The 17,899-nt window shown below is 41.2% G+C and overlaps 1 protein-coding gene across 2 annotated transcripts; it reads right to left on the bottom strand.

Moving 5' to 3' along the window:
• Window positions 1–6,757: 6,757 nt before the first annotated feature.
• Window positions 6,758–17,463, bottom strand: LOC118374039 (uncharacterized). 2 transcript variants are annotated; one of them, XM_035760377.2, is made up of 8 exons: window positions 17,250–17,463; window positions 16,762–16,876; window positions 16,531–16,675; window positions 15,829–15,942; window positions 9,032–9,194; window positions 8,694–8,842; window positions 8,202–8,335; window positions 6,758–7,894 (listed from the first exon to the last, which is right to left on the bottom strand). In XM_035760377.2, exons 2-8 carry the CDS (start codon window positions 16,865–16,867, stop codon window positions 7,749–7,751), a joined length of 957 nt encoding a protein of 318 aa, XP_035616270.1. In that variant the 5' UTR covers window positions 16,868–16,876; window positions 17,250–17,463; the 3' UTR covers window positions 6,758–7,748. The 2 variants fall into 2 exon arrangements, with proteins under 2 accessions (XP_035616270.1, XP_035616278.1); XM_035760385.2 differs by having other exon boundaries at window positions 9,032–9,176.
• Window positions 17,464–17,899: the final 436 nt, after the last annotated feature.

Below are 17,899 nucleotides of genomic sequence, written 5' to 3'. Positions count from 1 at the left end.
TGTAGCTTAAGACATCAGATTGCGATGGTATCCCGATCTGAAACAAAGCAATACAATTGTTTGGAAAGTTTCCTCTTACAACCTCTGAGAGCCTGAAAAGCAGAATCCTGTTTTTGCTAAACGTTCCACTCCAATGAATTAACAGGAACAGATTGGTACCCAGGATACATCTGGTGTGTCTTTGGCATAACACTGTGTGTAATTGTATAACATGATGATACCAACGCAATATTTGAAAACACAAAAGGATTTCACTCTGTTGTGGTTTTGTATTGAATTTGACCCAAACCTGCAGCTTTTAATTCAGGCCAAAAAGGGACATTTTGCTGTGTTGTCTTGCGTCTACGTAATGGATTTTTTTTAAACACATACTTTCTTCTTGTCACTTTGCCATACCGGCCAGTAAGTTGGAGTGAAGCAATGTTGTTAATTATCGATGTTTTCAAGTAGGTGGTGGCAGCATCAGGTATAGTTGTCACTGTCAGAATCCAAATAAATACATGAAAGGAGCAAAGTCCAGGTAAAAAGTTAGAGGAAACACTGCATTCTTCTGAATACCTAACCCCGGGATAGAGTTGTGTTGGACAATTACACACATTTTAATTAATGCCAACGACACCAGAATGGCATTCCAAATGGTGTTGAGTGTTCTTCAATGGTCCAGTCTCAGATCAAAGACCAGGTTTGAAAATTGCTGTCCATCAATGATTCTCAACCAAATGTAGGCCTAATAGGGATGCAATGTTACATTTTCAAAAATGTGCAAAATGCAATTTCGATGGGTTGTTAATGACTACACTCTTAGAAAAAAAATGGTTCTGGGTAGAACCATATAGGGTTTTCTTCAGTTTGCCCCCATAGGGGAACCCTTTTTGGGGCATGTAGAACCCTTTGCAGAGGTTTCTCCCTAGAACCCTTTATGGGTGGTTCTTTCTAGTACCCTCTGTGAATGGTTCCACCAGCCTTATTATCCTTTAAAATGAAATAATTTATGACATATAATAAGGCCTTTCTTTGAGGGCCTAGTTATGCCCTAACACAGTGCTGTAAGGACACACTTGGTTTAAAGGTCACATCAGGCCTGCAAGCCACATTGTGCTGAATTGCAAAGTGATGTTTAATTCCTATTGGAATCCAGCCAGAGAAAAGATATCCAAAAAGTGGCATATTTTATCAACCACAAGGGAAGATTGAATACTAAGACGAACGGGTGCAGTAAGTCCGACTACTAGGAGATTGGATAACTTCAACCAGTGTACATGCAAAAACACAGATATTAAACAGACAATTCTGAAAATCACTCGGCAATAGAGCATGCTGGGAAAGAAGATACAGTATATGGTTCTATGTAGAACACTTCTTGCCTTCCTAATAATCATCAATGAACCCTTGTCTTCCAAAAGGTGTTCTTCAGATCAAAACGGTTCTTGGTAGAACCCTATTCCCTCTCAAAGTACCCTTTTGCAAACCTTTCTAAGAGTGTAGGATTGTGCCTTCCCACTAGGCACACACTGGTTGAGTCAACGTAGTTTTCACGTCTTTTCAATGAAATGATGTTGAACCAACATGGAATAGCCTAAACATTGAATTGACAACAGCAGAGAAATACATGCCTCATAATATGAAGTAAAACATCCAGTTTTCAAAGTATTAAGTACATGTTTTCACTGTGTTGGTTTTCACTCAAATATTTCAATTATTCAAGATCTCCATCTACTGAATGGTTTGCAGTTTTATGGTGTACTCATCCATGTGATCATTTAACTATTTGCAGAGTAGCATATTGGACACTCCTTTCAGCATTTAAAAGACATTGTGAACCACCTAGCCACTGACATTCTAGGTTAAGCTAAAAGTAACTTTGTGGCTGTGATTGGGCAGCATTCGAATGCCGTGCCAGATACAGTGCCTTCAGGAAATATTCACACAGCCTGAATATATGATGGTTTAAATGTTTTTGTCACTGGCCTACACACAAATTATGTTTTAATTAATTAATTTTGAAAAATGAATTGTCTTTAGTCAATAAGTATGCAACCCCTTTGTTATGGCAAGCCTAAATAAGTTTAGGAGTAAAATGTTGCTTAACAAGTCACATAATAAGTTGCATGGACCCATTCTGTGTGTAATAATAGTGTTTAACATGATTTTTGAATGACTACCTCATCTCTGTACCCCACACATACAATTATCTGTAAGGTCCCTCAGTCGAGCAGTGAATTTCAAACCCAGATTCTATCACAGACGAGGGATGTTTTCCAATGCCTCGCAAAGAAGGGCACCTATTGGTAGATTGGTAAACAAAATAGAAAAACAGACATAGAATCTCCCTTGGAGCATGGTGAAGTTGTTAATTACAGCCAGTCACTACAAAGATACAAGCGTCCTTCCTAACTCAGTTGCCGGAGAGAAAGGAAACCACCCAAGGATTTCACTATGAGGCCAATAGGGACTTTAAAACACTTATAGAGTTCAATGGCTGTGATAGGAGAACTTAGGATGGACCAACATTGTAGTTACTCCACAATACTAACCTAATTGACAGAGTGAAAAGAAGGAAGCCTGTATCAAATAAAAATATTCCAAAACATAGATCTTGTTTGCAACAAGGCACTTAAGAAATACTGCAAAAAATGTGGCAAAGCAATCACTTTTTGTCCTGAATACAAAGTGCTATGTTTGGGGAGAATCCAATACAACACATTTACTCTCCATATTTTCAAGCATATTTTCAAGCATAGTCATGGCTAAATCATGTTAGGGGTATGCTTGTAATTTCAGGATAAAAAAATTAATGGAATAGAGCTAAGTACAGGCGAAGGCCTAGGGGAAAACCTGGTTCAGTCTGCTTTCCACCAGACACTGGGAGATTAATTCACTTTTCAGCAGGACAATAACCTAAAACACAAGGCCAAATCTACACTGCAGTTGCTTACCAAGGAGACTGTGAATGTTCCTGAGTCGCCGTGTTACAGTTTTGACTTAAATCTGCTTTGAAATCTATGGCAAGAGTTAAATTTTTACTAGGATTAAATGTCAAGAATTGTGAAAAACTGAGTTGAAATGTATTTGGCGAAGGTGTATGTAAACTTCCGACTTCAACTGTATGTGACCAATGTCTCAGATGTTTTTGTCACTAAGCAAATTTCAGGTCTGCGTGGTCCCATGTTGTTTATACTTGCGTACTATTGTTTGTACAGATGAATGTGGTACCTTCAGGCATTTGGAAATTGCTCCCAACTCCCAAGGATGAACCAGACTTGTGGAGGTCTACAATTTTTTTGCTGAGGTCTTGGCTGATTTCTTTGGATTTTCCCATGATGTCAAGCAAAGAGGCACTGAGCTTGAAGGTAGGCCTTGAAATACATTCACAGGTACACCTCCAATTGACTCACTCAAATTATGTCCATTAGCCTATCAGAAGCTTCTAAAGCCATGACGGAATTTTCTGGAATTTTCCAAGCTGTTTAAAGGCACAGTCAATACAGTGTATGTAAACTTCTGACCCACTGGAATTGAGATATAGTGAATGATAAGTGAAATAATCTGTCTGTAAACAATTGTTGGAAAAATTACTTGTGTCATGCACAAAGTAGATGTCCTAACTGACTTGCCAAAACTATAGTTTGTTAACAAGAAATGTGTGGAGTGGTTGAAAAAAGAGTTTTAATGACTCCAACCTAAGTGTATGTAAACTTCCGACTTCACCTGTAGATTATATCTTGAATTCACTAGATAGCAGGTCCACCAGGGTTCTTTAGGTTTATTGATGGCCAGCAAGGTGCTGTGGCAGTGCAGGTTTCGAAAGAAGACATACAACATGTGGAAGCTGTGAACTGGCATATCCCATTTAGAAAGCAGGGATGGTAGAGGGTCAAGGTTAAAACAAAAAGGATGATCCATCATTTTTGTATTGGCTTACTTGGTTTTGCACAAAAGCCCACCGGCATTTCTTCCGTCATATTTTTTAATCCCAAAATGTGTATCTTGAAGGTGTAGATTAATATTTGAAAACGATGTTAGATGGTTCCTCAATCTGAAAGTTCTCTATGGGCCAACAGAAACTGTAATCCACGGTTCGGTTTTCTTTAAACAGCAACTATCAACGCTAGCTGAAGTTTGATTTGTCTGTTTAAATAACACTGAACCATGGATTTGAGTTTCTCCTGGCCCACAGACTACGTTCAGGATGAGGAACCATCAAACATTCTGTTTTACAATACTAAACTTCCCATTTAAATGTTTTTAAAAAAAACGCCAAATCACTTACTGCCTGTCTGAGAGAAACAGCCACGTGATTTTTGCTACGTTGATCAGGGTCCAGATCAGATAGAATGACGGATGTTGCATTTCAGGGTTGCAGGAGACTGGACCAAACACATTCCTTCATGCGGAGACAACATCAATCACAACTGAGTGATATAAATCACATCATGTACAGCCTCATCATTTCATTTTCATCACTTAGGCATTCATGTGTGCAGGGCTGCATGAGTAACCAAACATATTTGGCATTTCTATTAATTCCCCCTCCTCTCCACACACTAAAACTGTGACAGATGGGAATTGCCTCTGAAGATAGATAGATGGATGTGTTAGACAACATCTGGAAAACAGTTTAGAGTGTGTGTGAGTGTGTGTGTGTGCGTGCGTGTGCGTGTGCGTGTGTGTGTGTGTGTGTGTGTGTGTGTGTGAGTGAGAGAGAGAGAGAGAGAGATACCTCTAGAACACAGAGTGCATGAGCCAGTGTTCCACATCCGGAGCATGATACAGGTGTAGTCTGCCCAGCAGTACATGGTCACCTTCAGGGGAAAGGACTCATTACCCAACATGAGACATTACCCAACGTGGTCCTAAACAGATCTCGGGAGTAAAGCCATTGCATGTTTGGTAGAGGGACACTATAATACACATACTACAGTGTCCACATTAGCACAGCCACCTGCTGACACTGAGATTGTACTAATATGGACACTGTAGTATAATGTTCATATTAGGACAGCCTCAGACCGAAACAACTCCTAAAGTTGTCCTAATTTGGACACTGTATATCGGTGAGATGGGAAATACATCCGCATGAGCAGTAACATCACTTCCAGTTTTCAAAGTTTCCTTTCAGAAGTTTCTGGAAAGTGCTTTTATCAACTCATCTGCTTATTTCATGTAGTTGGTGATATGCAGATAAGGAGATCAAAATACAATCATTGGTGTTCTATCCAGAGCTGGGCTGATAACATATGGCATTTAAAACGAGTGGTAGGCCAAAGGTCTATCATTGCATAAAGCCATACCACAATTCTTGATACACACGGTAAACTGTTGAGAGTGAAAAACCGAGCAGCGTTCCAATTCTTGACACACTCAAAGCCTGGCACCTAATACCATACCCCGTTCAGAGGCACTATAAATATTTTGTCTTGCCTATTCACCCACTGAATGGCACACATAAACAATCCATGTCTCAATTGAAAAATAATCATTGAACCTGTCTCCTCCCTTTCATCTACACTGATTGAAGGGGATTTAACAGGTTGACATCGTTAAGGGATCATAGCCTTCACCTGCTTTCAGCTGGTCAGTCTATGGCTTGGAAAGATCAGGTATTCCTAATGTTTTGTACACTCGGTGTATAACAAGTTGTTAGAAGAACTTCTCATCAAAGGGATCCTTTTAGTGACATACTGTACCGTATGTATTTAAAACGTCCCCGTAGGAGACATCATTTACCAGTAAGGTCATATTGGGTAAAATAGTTAGTGTAATGATATGATTAAACTGTCATCTGGCGAAACAGGAAGTGGATGAATAAGAATAATAAAGACGGCTGAATGGATGCACACGCTTGATTATTGTGGAACATCTCTTGGGCGCATGGTTACTAGCAAATACCCCTCACAGATGAATCATGACACCTCACCACCTTCAACACACCATTCGGAAGGTACAGATATCTTTGCTTTTCATTTGGAATAAACAGGGGCCGAGAGGTTTTCCACAAGTATCAGGCGTGTGTGTCCAGTCAGCCATCTTTATTACTTTGAACCATCAACTTCCTGTTCCGCCAGGTGGCAGTATAATCATATCATTACATCCAGTAGCCATACCATTACCGAACCATACTGTACTTGTTTATCCAGATCGCCTGCTAACCGGCATACATAGACACACGGGACCGGTAGATGCTCACTGTCAAGCCATCAGCTGTAACTCCCCTTATACAGCACACTCTTTTATAACCACACACACACACACACACACACACACACACACACACACACACACACACACACACACACACACACACACACACACACACACACACACACACACACACACACACACACACACACACACACACACAGGGATCTGATGCGTTGGACTTTTGATAATGGCACTGTTTGTCAGATTATCATGGTTTACTGCAGTATAATAGGTTTATTGTGTGCGTGTACCCTCGGATGCCTTTACTGAAACTGAGTAGAAAGCCTGTGACAGACACACACACACACACACACACACACTCCTATTCCATCCATAATGAGCTCAGCCTATCCAAGAGCCAACTGGCAGCCTCACAGATCACCGCTATAGAATCGCCAGAGCAATATGACACTCGCTAGGGCACTACTATATGTGGGTGTGTGGCTGCAATTTCCCAAAAGTGTCTAACCACTAAGTTACACTACTATTGCACAGTGGTAAGCTGTTGTTTTTGACATCATTAAATCACAATACTATTTACAGATGAGTTCATTAATAATAAGTGTAATAAAAACCTTTATTTGTTTATGCCCAAACACAAGTGCAGTCCAAAGTGTTTTACAATATAGCACAGCTTTGATTCCAACGGTCACCCCGGTGTGATTTAGTGCTTCCAACCCCTCTTAAATATCGTGTGTGTTTGAGCCACAGACTTCTGGAGTTTTGCATTGGGATTTGTCTATTTCTTCTGCGTCGGTGACACCACCCATTAGCCTGATTGACGGGGTTGAACTAGAGCAGTGTTTGTGAGACAAGGGCGGATCCGGAAAACGATCCTTCTCACAAAAATGTCTGCAAAGTCCGAATGAGCTACAGACTATTAAGACCCCACTATAACGCTCGCGAACGCGCATATCCATTTTGCTCTATGCCACTTACAAGCTACACAAGAGTCGTTAGAAGGTAAGGGATTATTCTACATAGAAGATCATAGGAAATCCCAGGACACAGTGCCTGTGATACTGCAATAAGCTCACATAGTTATTCCAAACTCCACACAGTGGTCACTGACTAGTTGGATATTCATTTCCCACTGAGCAAACCATTTCTGTTGAAGGAATGTAGTGAATTTCAGCTTTTTCACTGTGGGAATCCCTCGGACCAAAGAAGTTCGAAGAGAAGGTAGAAACACAAAGGTAGACAAGAATAGGGTATAAAAACAACGTGGTGGCACTAAAAGATGGACAAAACAATAAAAACATGATCATATTAATATCGCTTTAGTGTTGACAGCGTGAGAGCATTTCTGTTCATTGTTTTTGACACACAGTAATTGACATGATTTCATTAGCTAAGAAAGACATTAGCATTGGCTAGTGCAGAGGCCCCACCCACCACGTGGAAAGCCAGCAGCGAAGTACCAAATCGCCATCGACATGTGCTGTGGACACAGGGAGGATTTGGTCACATCGGTCTCAGCCATGAAATGTTAAGGAAAACAACAGGGTATGTATGTATACATATATCCACAGCAGCTGTCCATCCCCTCACATGAAGACGAGCTTCTGTGTCCTGGCAATGTCCACCGGTGACCTGAGCTCCTCTTCTCCGTAAAGTGGTTGATGCTTGTGCTTCCACAACACCATGATGATGCGTACAATAAATATGACACTGGTTATGGCCAAGATGACGGCTGGAAAAGAGAGGATGCGTCAGGTATGGTCGACATAAGAATCGTGGAAAAGTCACCGCGGTGACTGCCGATAGAGATACACACATAACAGTGACACTGGTGAAGATAGTGTAAACATTGCCAATAGCATAAACTATAAACCGTTCTCATTATCCTTACACATAGTAAGTATAACAGCTTATCAGTTGCAGTTAAGGATGATGTGCTTGTACAAGACCCATGGGAATCTACTTATAGTATAAACGGCCGACAGGTGTTCTCTTCCTGTAGGTGTCACTTTAGGAGTCATTCGGGACATAGGGCCTACCAGACATGATGTCTATGTGGGTACCGGGCGTGGCTGGATTGGCCACGCTCGCTGCCAACACCAGGATCACCACAGGGTACACTGTGAGGATGTAGCGCACGTGCTTATCCAGGTACCAGTTCTCTATGACAAACCTGAGAGAGTAGTAAAGGAGGGAAAAAAATGTTTTAAAAAATAAGCCTCACGCTTACAACAAGTGGATAGAAGGAAAGGGTTCCGTTGAATGTACAGTGTCCGTAAGCGGCAAATGAGCTTTTACATTTGCTCCTTAGGGCCATTGTATCATTGTCATGCCAATGTCATAGTTTATACGTTATATATATATATATATTTATATATATATATATATATCAAGCAAATGTATTGTTCATCAATTTGCAATGGAAATATTACTGGCAAAGCATAAATGCTTTATTAAGCTATGTGGTTTATTGATTCAATACCACTTTGGTGAATTGAGAGGTTAGGTACAAGTTAGGAACAAACTCTCACCATCCTATGAGTCCCAATTGGAGCAGCACTAGTACCATTATGGCAGCGTCTGTCTTGGGTATTGGGGTTTGATGGTCTAAAACAACGGTCAAGTGTAAAAAGGTAGCCACAGCCCACCATGTTGCATACAAAGCCACTCCGTTTTGCACCTGTAATAGAGTTAACAGATATGGTGTCCGTATTAGGACAGCTTCAGTCCTTCTGAAACTGAGGTTGTCCTAATATGGACACCATCAACTAGTGGCACATGTCTGTAACAAAAAGCACACTTGTGGAAGGTTTCTGTAAGCAATGCAATGGTCTTGGAGAATCATAGAAAAAAGTTGAAATGATTGTACCAATATTCGAATGAGCCAGAGATCATTGTTGTGATATTTGTGGAGCCACGCTCCATAGACGACCAGTCCGCAGCAGGAGAACATGATAATCACGCAATTTGAGATGGCCTGTAATGCTGTGATCAGGAGCGTTGGCACCATCTTTCTATGACACACACAGAAGCTAGAAAACGTAATTTTGTCTTGAGAAGTATACAAGTTAGTTCCTTATATTCAATGTAGAAACTCAAAACAACTCAAAACATCAAAACCTAAGGTTACTTACGTAACCCTGGTTCTATGAGAATATGAGATATACTGGATATGTCTGGGCATGTCCAAAAGCTCAAACAAAACAAACGCACAGCGTCTGTTGGAGACAGACAGGTCGAGTAGCAAATGAGGTGAGCCCCTCTCCTCCATAAAGGAACCAACTCCTCCGCCAATTGGTCATTCTCAAGCATGCCTCTCTTCCTTGCACTCTTGCGAGCAGGGAAAATTGGTGAGACATCTCCCTCATATTCTCACAGAACCGAGGTTACTCAAGTAGCCTTAAGTTCTATTTCAAATGTTTGTTTGGATGTCTCGCTGTGGGATTTGGCCAACTCCAGTCACGCAGACATGCTCTCCAAAGCCAGGCTAGTGCTAACATTACCCCTCAGAGGCTCCGACACTGAAGACAGTATGCACCAATGAAGGTGTAGTGGCGTCCAGTCGGCTACAAACCTCATACCAATATGAAGGGTGGCCCAACATTCCGCCGAGCAACTCTCTTTTGAAGAGATGCCTTTGAACAGTGCCCAAGAGGTAGCCAAACCTCTGGTGGAATGACCGCTCAGGCCATCAAGGGGCTGTTAACCCTTACTATTATATGCTAATATACGGTGCCCTTCTTCTGTAGAATTGAAGGGTGGTGGGTGGAAAGCCATAAGCTCCAAGGCGAGACAATTGTAATTGCCACTGACCTTAGGCATGATGTCGGAGTTACCTTGGAAAACCCTGGGTCAATCTGTACCATGAGTACAGATAATCTTGAATGAATCGTGAATAATGATGAGTGAGAAAGTTACAGACGCACACATATCATACCCCGCCGTAAACACTAACCTCCCCTATTATTGTAATGGTGAGAGGTTAGCATGTCTTGGGGGTATGATATTTGCTCTAGTTGATAGATTGTTTTTTGGTTTAGGGACAGTGCTCGGTGGTGACTGACAAGTTGACTTCCTGCCTCGGTTGCTTATGAGAGCGCTGAGGGGAGAGCAGTGGCAGGGGGGGGGGGGGACTCACCTTCCCTGTAAGCGGATGCATAGAAAGGAGCAGCTGCATGAGATGTATTGTCCTAGGAGCACAGATGGGCCTCTCCCCCATTTTTATGGGGGGTAAAGTCTGTACTCCACCGAGAAGAGGCAGGGCAGGACACGGAGTGAATTGTTGGCTGCCCGTCCTGGGGAGTCATGTTGGCAGGACCTGTCAGGGACCTGTCTGGGACCTGTCCTAACTGTCTGCCTCTGTTAGGAGAGCGGAACAGTGGGTTTGCAGCCAGCTGCATTGCTGGGGACTTTGCGTTATGACAGCAAGTTGCCTTCTCCTTCCCATGAATGTACTTTGGTGGGAAAAGTGCAAATCAATCCCAGAACAACAGCCAAGGAGTTTGTGAAGATGCTGGAGGAAACGGGTACAAAAGTATCTATATCCACAGTAAAACGAGTCCTTTATCGACATAACCTGAAACTGCACATAGGGACAAAGATCGTACAGTACTTTTTGGAGAAATGTCCTCTGGTCTGATAAAACAAAAATATAACTGTTTGGCCATAATGACCATCGTTATGTTTGGAGGGAAAAACGGGGATGCTTGCAAGCTGAAGACACCATCCCAACCGTGAAGCACGGGGTGGCATCATCATGTTGTGGGCGTGCTTTGCTGCAGGAGGGATTGGTGCACTTCACAAAATAGATGGCATGATGAGGTAAGAAAATTATGTGGATATATTGAAGCAACATCTCAAGACATCAGTCAGGAAGTTAAAATGGGTCTTCCAAATGGACAAGGACCCCAAGCATACTTCCAAAGTTGTGGCAAAATGGCTTAAGGACAACAAAGTCAAGGTATTGGAGTGGCCATTACAAAGCCCTGACCTCAATCCTATAGAACATTTGTGGGCAGAACTGAAAAAGCTTGTGCGAGCAAGGAGGCCTACAACCTGACTCGGTTACACCAGCTCTGTCAGGGGGAATGGGCCAACATTCACCCAACTTATTTTTGGAAGCTTGTGGAAGGCTACCCAAAACGTTTGACCCAAGTTAAACAATTTAAAGACAATGCTACCAAATACTAATTGAATGTACTGTACGTAAACTTCTGACCCACTGGGAATGTGATGACAGAAATAAAAGCTGAAATAAATAATTCTCTCTACAATTATTCTGACATTTCACATTCTTAAAATACAGTGGTGATCCTAACTGACCTAAGACAGGGAAATTGTACTAGGATTAAATGTCAGGAATTGTAAAAAACGGATTTAAATGTATTTGACTACAGTGTATGTAATCTTCCAACTTCAACTGTATATTATATATAAAAATATACACACAGTGCATTAGTAAAGTATTTAGACCCCTGGACTTTTCCCACATTTTTGTTAAGTTACAGCCTTATTCTAAAATGGTTTAAATGGTTTTTAGCAAAAACAGGTTTTTCAAAATGTTTGCAAATGTATTAAAAAAACTACTGAAATATCACATTTACGTTCTGGAGCAGGTTTTCATCAAGGATCTCTCTGTACTTTGCTCTGTTTATCTTTCCCTCAATCCTGACTAGTCTCCCAGTCCCTTGCTGCTGAAAAACATTCCCACAGCATGATATTTCCACCACCATGCTTCACTGTAGGGATGGTGCCAGGTTTCCTCCAGATGTGACTCTTGGCATTCAGTCCAAAGAGTTCAATCTTGGTTTAACCACAGAGAATCTTCTTTCTCATGGTCTGAGAGTCTTTAGGTGCCTTTTGGCTAACACCAAGTGAGCTGTCATGTGCCTTTTACAGAGGAGTGGCTTCCGTCTGGCCACTCTACCATAAAGGCTAGATTGGTTGAGTGCTGCAGAGATGGTTGTCCTTCTGGAAGGTTCTCTTCCTCTGGAGTTCTGTCAGAGTGAATTTCAGGTTCTTGGTCACCACCCTGACCAAGACCCTTCTCCCCCGATTGCTCAGTTTGGTCGGGCTGCCAGGTCTAGGAAGAGTCTTGGTGGTTCCAAACGTATTCCCTTCAAGAATGGAGACAACTGTGTTCTTGGGGACCTTCAATGCTGCAGACAATTGTTGGTACCCTTCCCCAGATCTGTGCCTCGACACAATCCTGTCTCGCAGCTCTACAGACAATTCCTTCGACCTAATGACTTGGTCTTTGCTCTGACATGCACAACAACAAATATAAATATATATATATATATATATATATATACAGATGAAATATACACGAAATACCCCATAATGACAAAGTGAAAACAGGTTATTAGAAACGTTTGACGTGTACACACGTCAAACATTTCTAATAACCTGTTTTCACTTTGTCATTATGGGGTATATCGTGTAGGTTGATGAGGGAAAAAAAATGTTAATCAATTTTAGAATAAGGCTGTAACGTAACAAAATTTGGAAAAGTCAAGAGGTCTGTATACTTTCCAAATGCACTGTATATAATTATATAGAGTACCAGTCAAAAGTTGAAACAACTACTCATTCAAGGGTTGTTTATAACAGGTTATTAGAAACGTTTGACGTGTGTGTGTATACACACACACGTCAAACATTTCTAATAACCTGTTTTCACTTTGTCATTATGGGGTATATCGTGTAGGTTGATGAGGAAAGAAAAATTGTTAATCAATTTTAGAATAAGGCTGTAACGTAACAAAATTTGGAAAAGTCAAGAGGTCTGTATACTTTCCAAATGCACTGTATATAATTATATAGAGTACCAGTCAAAAGTTTAAACAACTACACATTCAAGGGTTTACCTTTATTTTTACTATTTTCTAGGTTGTCGAATAATAGTGAAGACATGAATTAACACATATGGAATCATGTAGTAACCAAAAAAGTTTTAAACAAATCAAAAAATATTTTATATTTGAGATTTTCCAAAGTAGCTACCCTTTGCCTTGATGACAGCTTTGCACAATCTTGGCATTCTCTCAACCAGCTTCATGAGGTAGTCACCTGGAATGCATTTCAATTAACAGGTGTGCTTTGTTAAGAGTTAATTCATGGAATTTATTTCCTTCTTAATGTGTTTCAGCCAATCAGTTGTGACAAGGTAGGGGTGGTATACAGAAGATAGTCCTATTTGGTAAAATACCAAGTCCATATGATGGCAAGAACAGCTCAAATAAGCAAAGAGAAACGACAGTCCATCATTACTTTAAGACATGAAGGTCAGTCAATCTGGAGAATTTCAAGAACTTTGAGTTTCTTCAAGTGCAGTCGCAAAAACCCTATGATGCAGTTGCACTATGATGAAACTGGCTCTCATGAGGACAGCCACAGGAAAGGAAGACACAGAGTTAGCTCTGCTGCAGAGGATACGTTCATTAGATTTAGCAGCCTCAGAAAATGAAGCCCAAATAAATGCTGCAAGGAAACCATTACTAAAGGACACCAATTAGAAGAGTCTTGCTTGGGCCAAGAAAAGCGAGCAATCTCTGCATGTGTGGTTCCCACCATGAAGCATGGCGGAGGAGGTGTGATGGTGTGGGGGTGCTTTGCTGGTGACACTGTCAGTTAATTGGTTAATTTAGAATTCAAGGCACACTTAACCTATCACTGCTCAGGAGAAGACCCAATTCCTGACATTTAATCCAAGTAAAAAATCCCTGTTTTAGGTCAGTTAGAATCACACAATTTATTTTAAGAATGTGAAATGTCAGAATAAGAGTAGAGAGAATGATTTATTTCAGCTTTTATTTCTTTCATCACATTCCCAGTGGGTCAGAAGTTTACATACACTCAATTAGTATTTGGTAGCATTGTCTTCAAATTGTTTAACTTGGGTCAAACGTTTTGGGTAGCCTTCCACAAGCTTCACACAATACATTGGGTGAATTTTGGCCCATTCCTCCTGACAGAGCTGGTGTAACTGAGTCAGGTTTGTAGGCCTCCCTGCTCGCACACGCTGTTTCAGTTCTGCCCACACATTTTCTATAGTATTGAGGTCAGGGCTTTGTGATGGCCACTCTAATACCTTGACTTTGTTGTCCTTAAGCCATTTTGCCTCAACTTTGGAAGTATGCTTGGGGTCATTGTCCATTTGGTAGACACATTTGCGACCAAGCTTTGCGACCAACTTCCTGATGTCTTGAGATGTTGTTTCAATATATACACATAATTTTACTACCTCATGTTGCCATCTATTTTGTGAAGTACACCAGTCCCTCCTGCAGCAAAGCACCCCCACAACATGATGCTGCCACCCCTGTGCTTCATGGTTGGGATGGTGTTCTTCAACTTACAAACCTGCCCCTTTTTCCTCCAAACATATTGATGGCCAGTTCTATTTTTGTTTCATCAGACCAGAGGACATTTCTCCAAAATGTACGATCTTTGTCCCCATGTGCAGTTGCCACCCGTAGTCTGGCTTTTTTATGGCGGTTTTGAAGCAGTGGCTTCTTCCTTGCTGAGCGGCCTTTCAAGTTCAAGTTCAAGATACTTTTGTACCTGTTTCCTCCAGCATCTTCACAAGGTCCTTTTCTCTTGTTCTGGGATTGATTTGCACTTTTCAAACCAAAGTACGTTCATCTCTAGGAGACAAAACGCGTCTCCTTCCTGAGCGGTATGATGGCTGCGTGGTCCCCTGTTGCTTTTACTTGTGTACTACTGTTTGTACATATGAACGTGGTACCTTCAGGCATTTCGAAATTGCTCCCAAGGATGAACCAGACTTGTGGAGGGCCACAATTGTTTTCTGAGCTCTTGGCTGATTTCTTTTGATTGTCTCATGATGCCAAGCAAAGAGGCACTGAGTTTGAAGATAGGCCTTGAAATGACATCATGACATCATTTTCTGGAATTTTCCAAGCTGTTTAAAGGCACAGTCAACTTAGTGTATGTAAAATTCTGACCCACTGGAATTGTGATACAGTGATTTATAAGTGAAATAATCTGTAAATAATTGTTGGGAAAATGACTTGTGTCATGCACAAAGTAGATGTCTGAACCAACTTGCCAAAACTGTAGTTTGTTTACAAGAAATTTGTGGAGTGGTTGAAAAAACAAGTTTTAAAGGCTCCAACCTAAGTTCATGTAAACTTCCGACTTCAACTAAAAAAAAAATAAAGAAAATAAAGAAATAGTGGCGGGGACCATGATTTGTAATTGTTTCAACTGCAGATTCCAGCTAGTTAGCCAAGTTAGCTAAAGCCTTGCGTCGATGGCTAACCAAATCTCGATAGCTAGCCGTGTGGTGCTAGCTAAACGGAGACTGACAAGGAAAAAAAAAGAATTCTACTCAAAGCAAAACCTTTTCGTTCAGTACTCAACACTATTGTCAGAAGCTGAAGGCCTATGTTCAGCAGTGTTAACCTCATGGTTCGCCTGACAACAGTTTGGTAGGAAACCAGAAATCTAGTCTTGCTGAGGAGAACCTTTTGAAGATTCCACAAGAAGGAGAGGTGAGAAAGACCAGTTGGCGGTTACTTCGAGTTTGTGGACACACCCAGGCGTATCCCATAGTGAGACATCGAAACGAGTATTTGAAATAGAACCAAATGTTTTATATTATCGTACAGTAAATACACCTAAATATATATAAACACTTACTCTTTGTCGTACAGAAATAACCATGCCATATTCAACACGCTATTTACGATCCAGGACAAGTAGAATCCATAGGGCAGGACAGCAGGAGTGGTGTACATCCATGTATAAGCTTCCCTAAGGAACAAGACCATCATCATCATCATCATCATAATTAATAACATCATCATCATCGTAATTAATAACAGCATCATCATCATCAGGGCCTAGTCGAGGGTTGCAAAATTCCACTAACTTTTCCTAAGTGTCCTGGTTTTCCAGAAACCCCGGTTGGAAGGTTCAGGTAATTGGGAGGGAATAAGCACACATTCTGGAAAACCAGGGAATTTGTGGAAATCTGCAACCCTAGCCAGGACAGTAAAAATCACACTTTCTGAACTTTAAAAAATACACTTTGTATTGTCTCACAATAAATACAGACCAGTGATTTATTTTCTTATGTCACGTTAGTTAGACTGAATGCCAGTCTGTTTTTACTCTCTTGCCAACTCATTATAGAATTGTCATTTTTGGCTTGACAATGAGTGACAAGGATTTTAGTCAGATAGCAGGAACAGATCTGGGACCAGGCTAATATCAAGTGCAAAGTTGATTGAATTCCAGCCAGGTTTTGGGAAGGCAAATTACCAAAATGTCTGAAGGACCCATGTTTAAATGAGTGTTTTGGTGTCAACGAGAGTTTAGCTTTAATGTACAGTATCTTACCTTCTACGGAGATTGTGTATCAGATAGATGAACATGCCGATCAACCAGATGTTAAGGACATCCCATAGAAAGAGTACCCATCTATCTGGGGTTAGGTGCGTTGTGGACTTGCTCAGTACATACTGAGTGGTTTGCATGAAAGCACCTGCATGTACAAACACACAGGTTACAAAATATTACAGTATATTTCATACAGATGTCATTGACTTAAAATGGACTGTAAGAATTCACCTGTCCAGGGCCCAAATAGAGCCAATATGTTGAATGTCAGTGCAATTAGATAGCTGACTAGGGCCAGAAGCATTAGCAGAGCACGGACTGAGATGCAATCTCCCATGGTCAGTATCTACGGGACAGAAGTACAGAAGTCATTTCAGTACAGAAGTAATTTCAGTACAGTCATTTCAATAAATATCCGTGCCTTCATTTCAGAAGTCATATTAGTCAGAAGCCGCTCTTCATTTCGCTACGTCAATAACATCTTGATTATTATTGACACCTTATACATCAACCAATTAAATAGTTTGGATGTCTGTGAATTACCCCGCTTGCACCACATTAGGCAGTTTGTTTTTGTTTCAGAATGTCTCTCAGACATCCCTATTCAACATTGTTACCCGGCAACAGTGCATGGACTGTTCCCAGTACAATTAAGTGGATTGTTCCTAAATTATACTGTCATAAGACTGATGAACATATGTGAAGTAAAAACGTCTTACCTTACTGTGGTGGCCCTGAAATACGGTTAATCCCGTCTAGGATACACCTTCCAGAATGTTCTGTGGAAAAAGTATTCAACAGATTGTCCCCAGTTGCTCCCACACAGGAGAGTAGGTGGACGCAGCACGCATTAGGTTCACAGTATTCAGGACGGTCCGTCTGCTACTCGTGCTATCTCCACAAATCATAGATAGATCGGGCCCCGTGGCTGGAGAGAGATATGAGTGAAAGTAGGAGAGACTCCTCCTCTTTCTCCATTCACAAGCCCACATGAAGTCATAATTGAAGGACAATCCGCGTCGTTGTGTCGGGGACAAGCCGTGTCATTGTTGTGATAATGTCAACCCTTACCCAACGGTGAATAGGTCACACGGCTTAGGAACATTGTGGAAAACAAAACAAACTGCCGTATGCTGTCTAGTGACGTAGATCACCTCAATGTCATGTCATTGAATAATAGAAGAGCCTGTACCTCACTCAGATATCTTAACAATCGAACTGGCTGATGTATTCTATGGGGCCACAAGGTGTCAGAGCTGCTGTAGGTTTTATAACTAGTGTTGTAACAGCGTGGGATATACAGCCTTATACCACACAGTGTCGCTCGCCATTACATTAGATCACACCAGTAGACATACAGTGCATTTAG

This window comes from Oncorhynchus keta, chromosome 4, assembly GCF_023373465.1.
Source record: "Oncorhynchus keta strain PuntledgeMale-10-30-2019 chromosome 4, Oket_V2, whole genome shotgun sequence".
Taxonomy (NCBI): domain Eukaryota; kingdom Metazoa; phylum Chordata; class Actinopteri; order Salmoniformes; family Salmonidae; genus Oncorhynchus; species Oncorhynchus keta.
The sequence above is the reverse complement of the archived record's forward strand: the minus strand, read 5'-3'. Positions and strand labels throughout refer to the sequence as shown.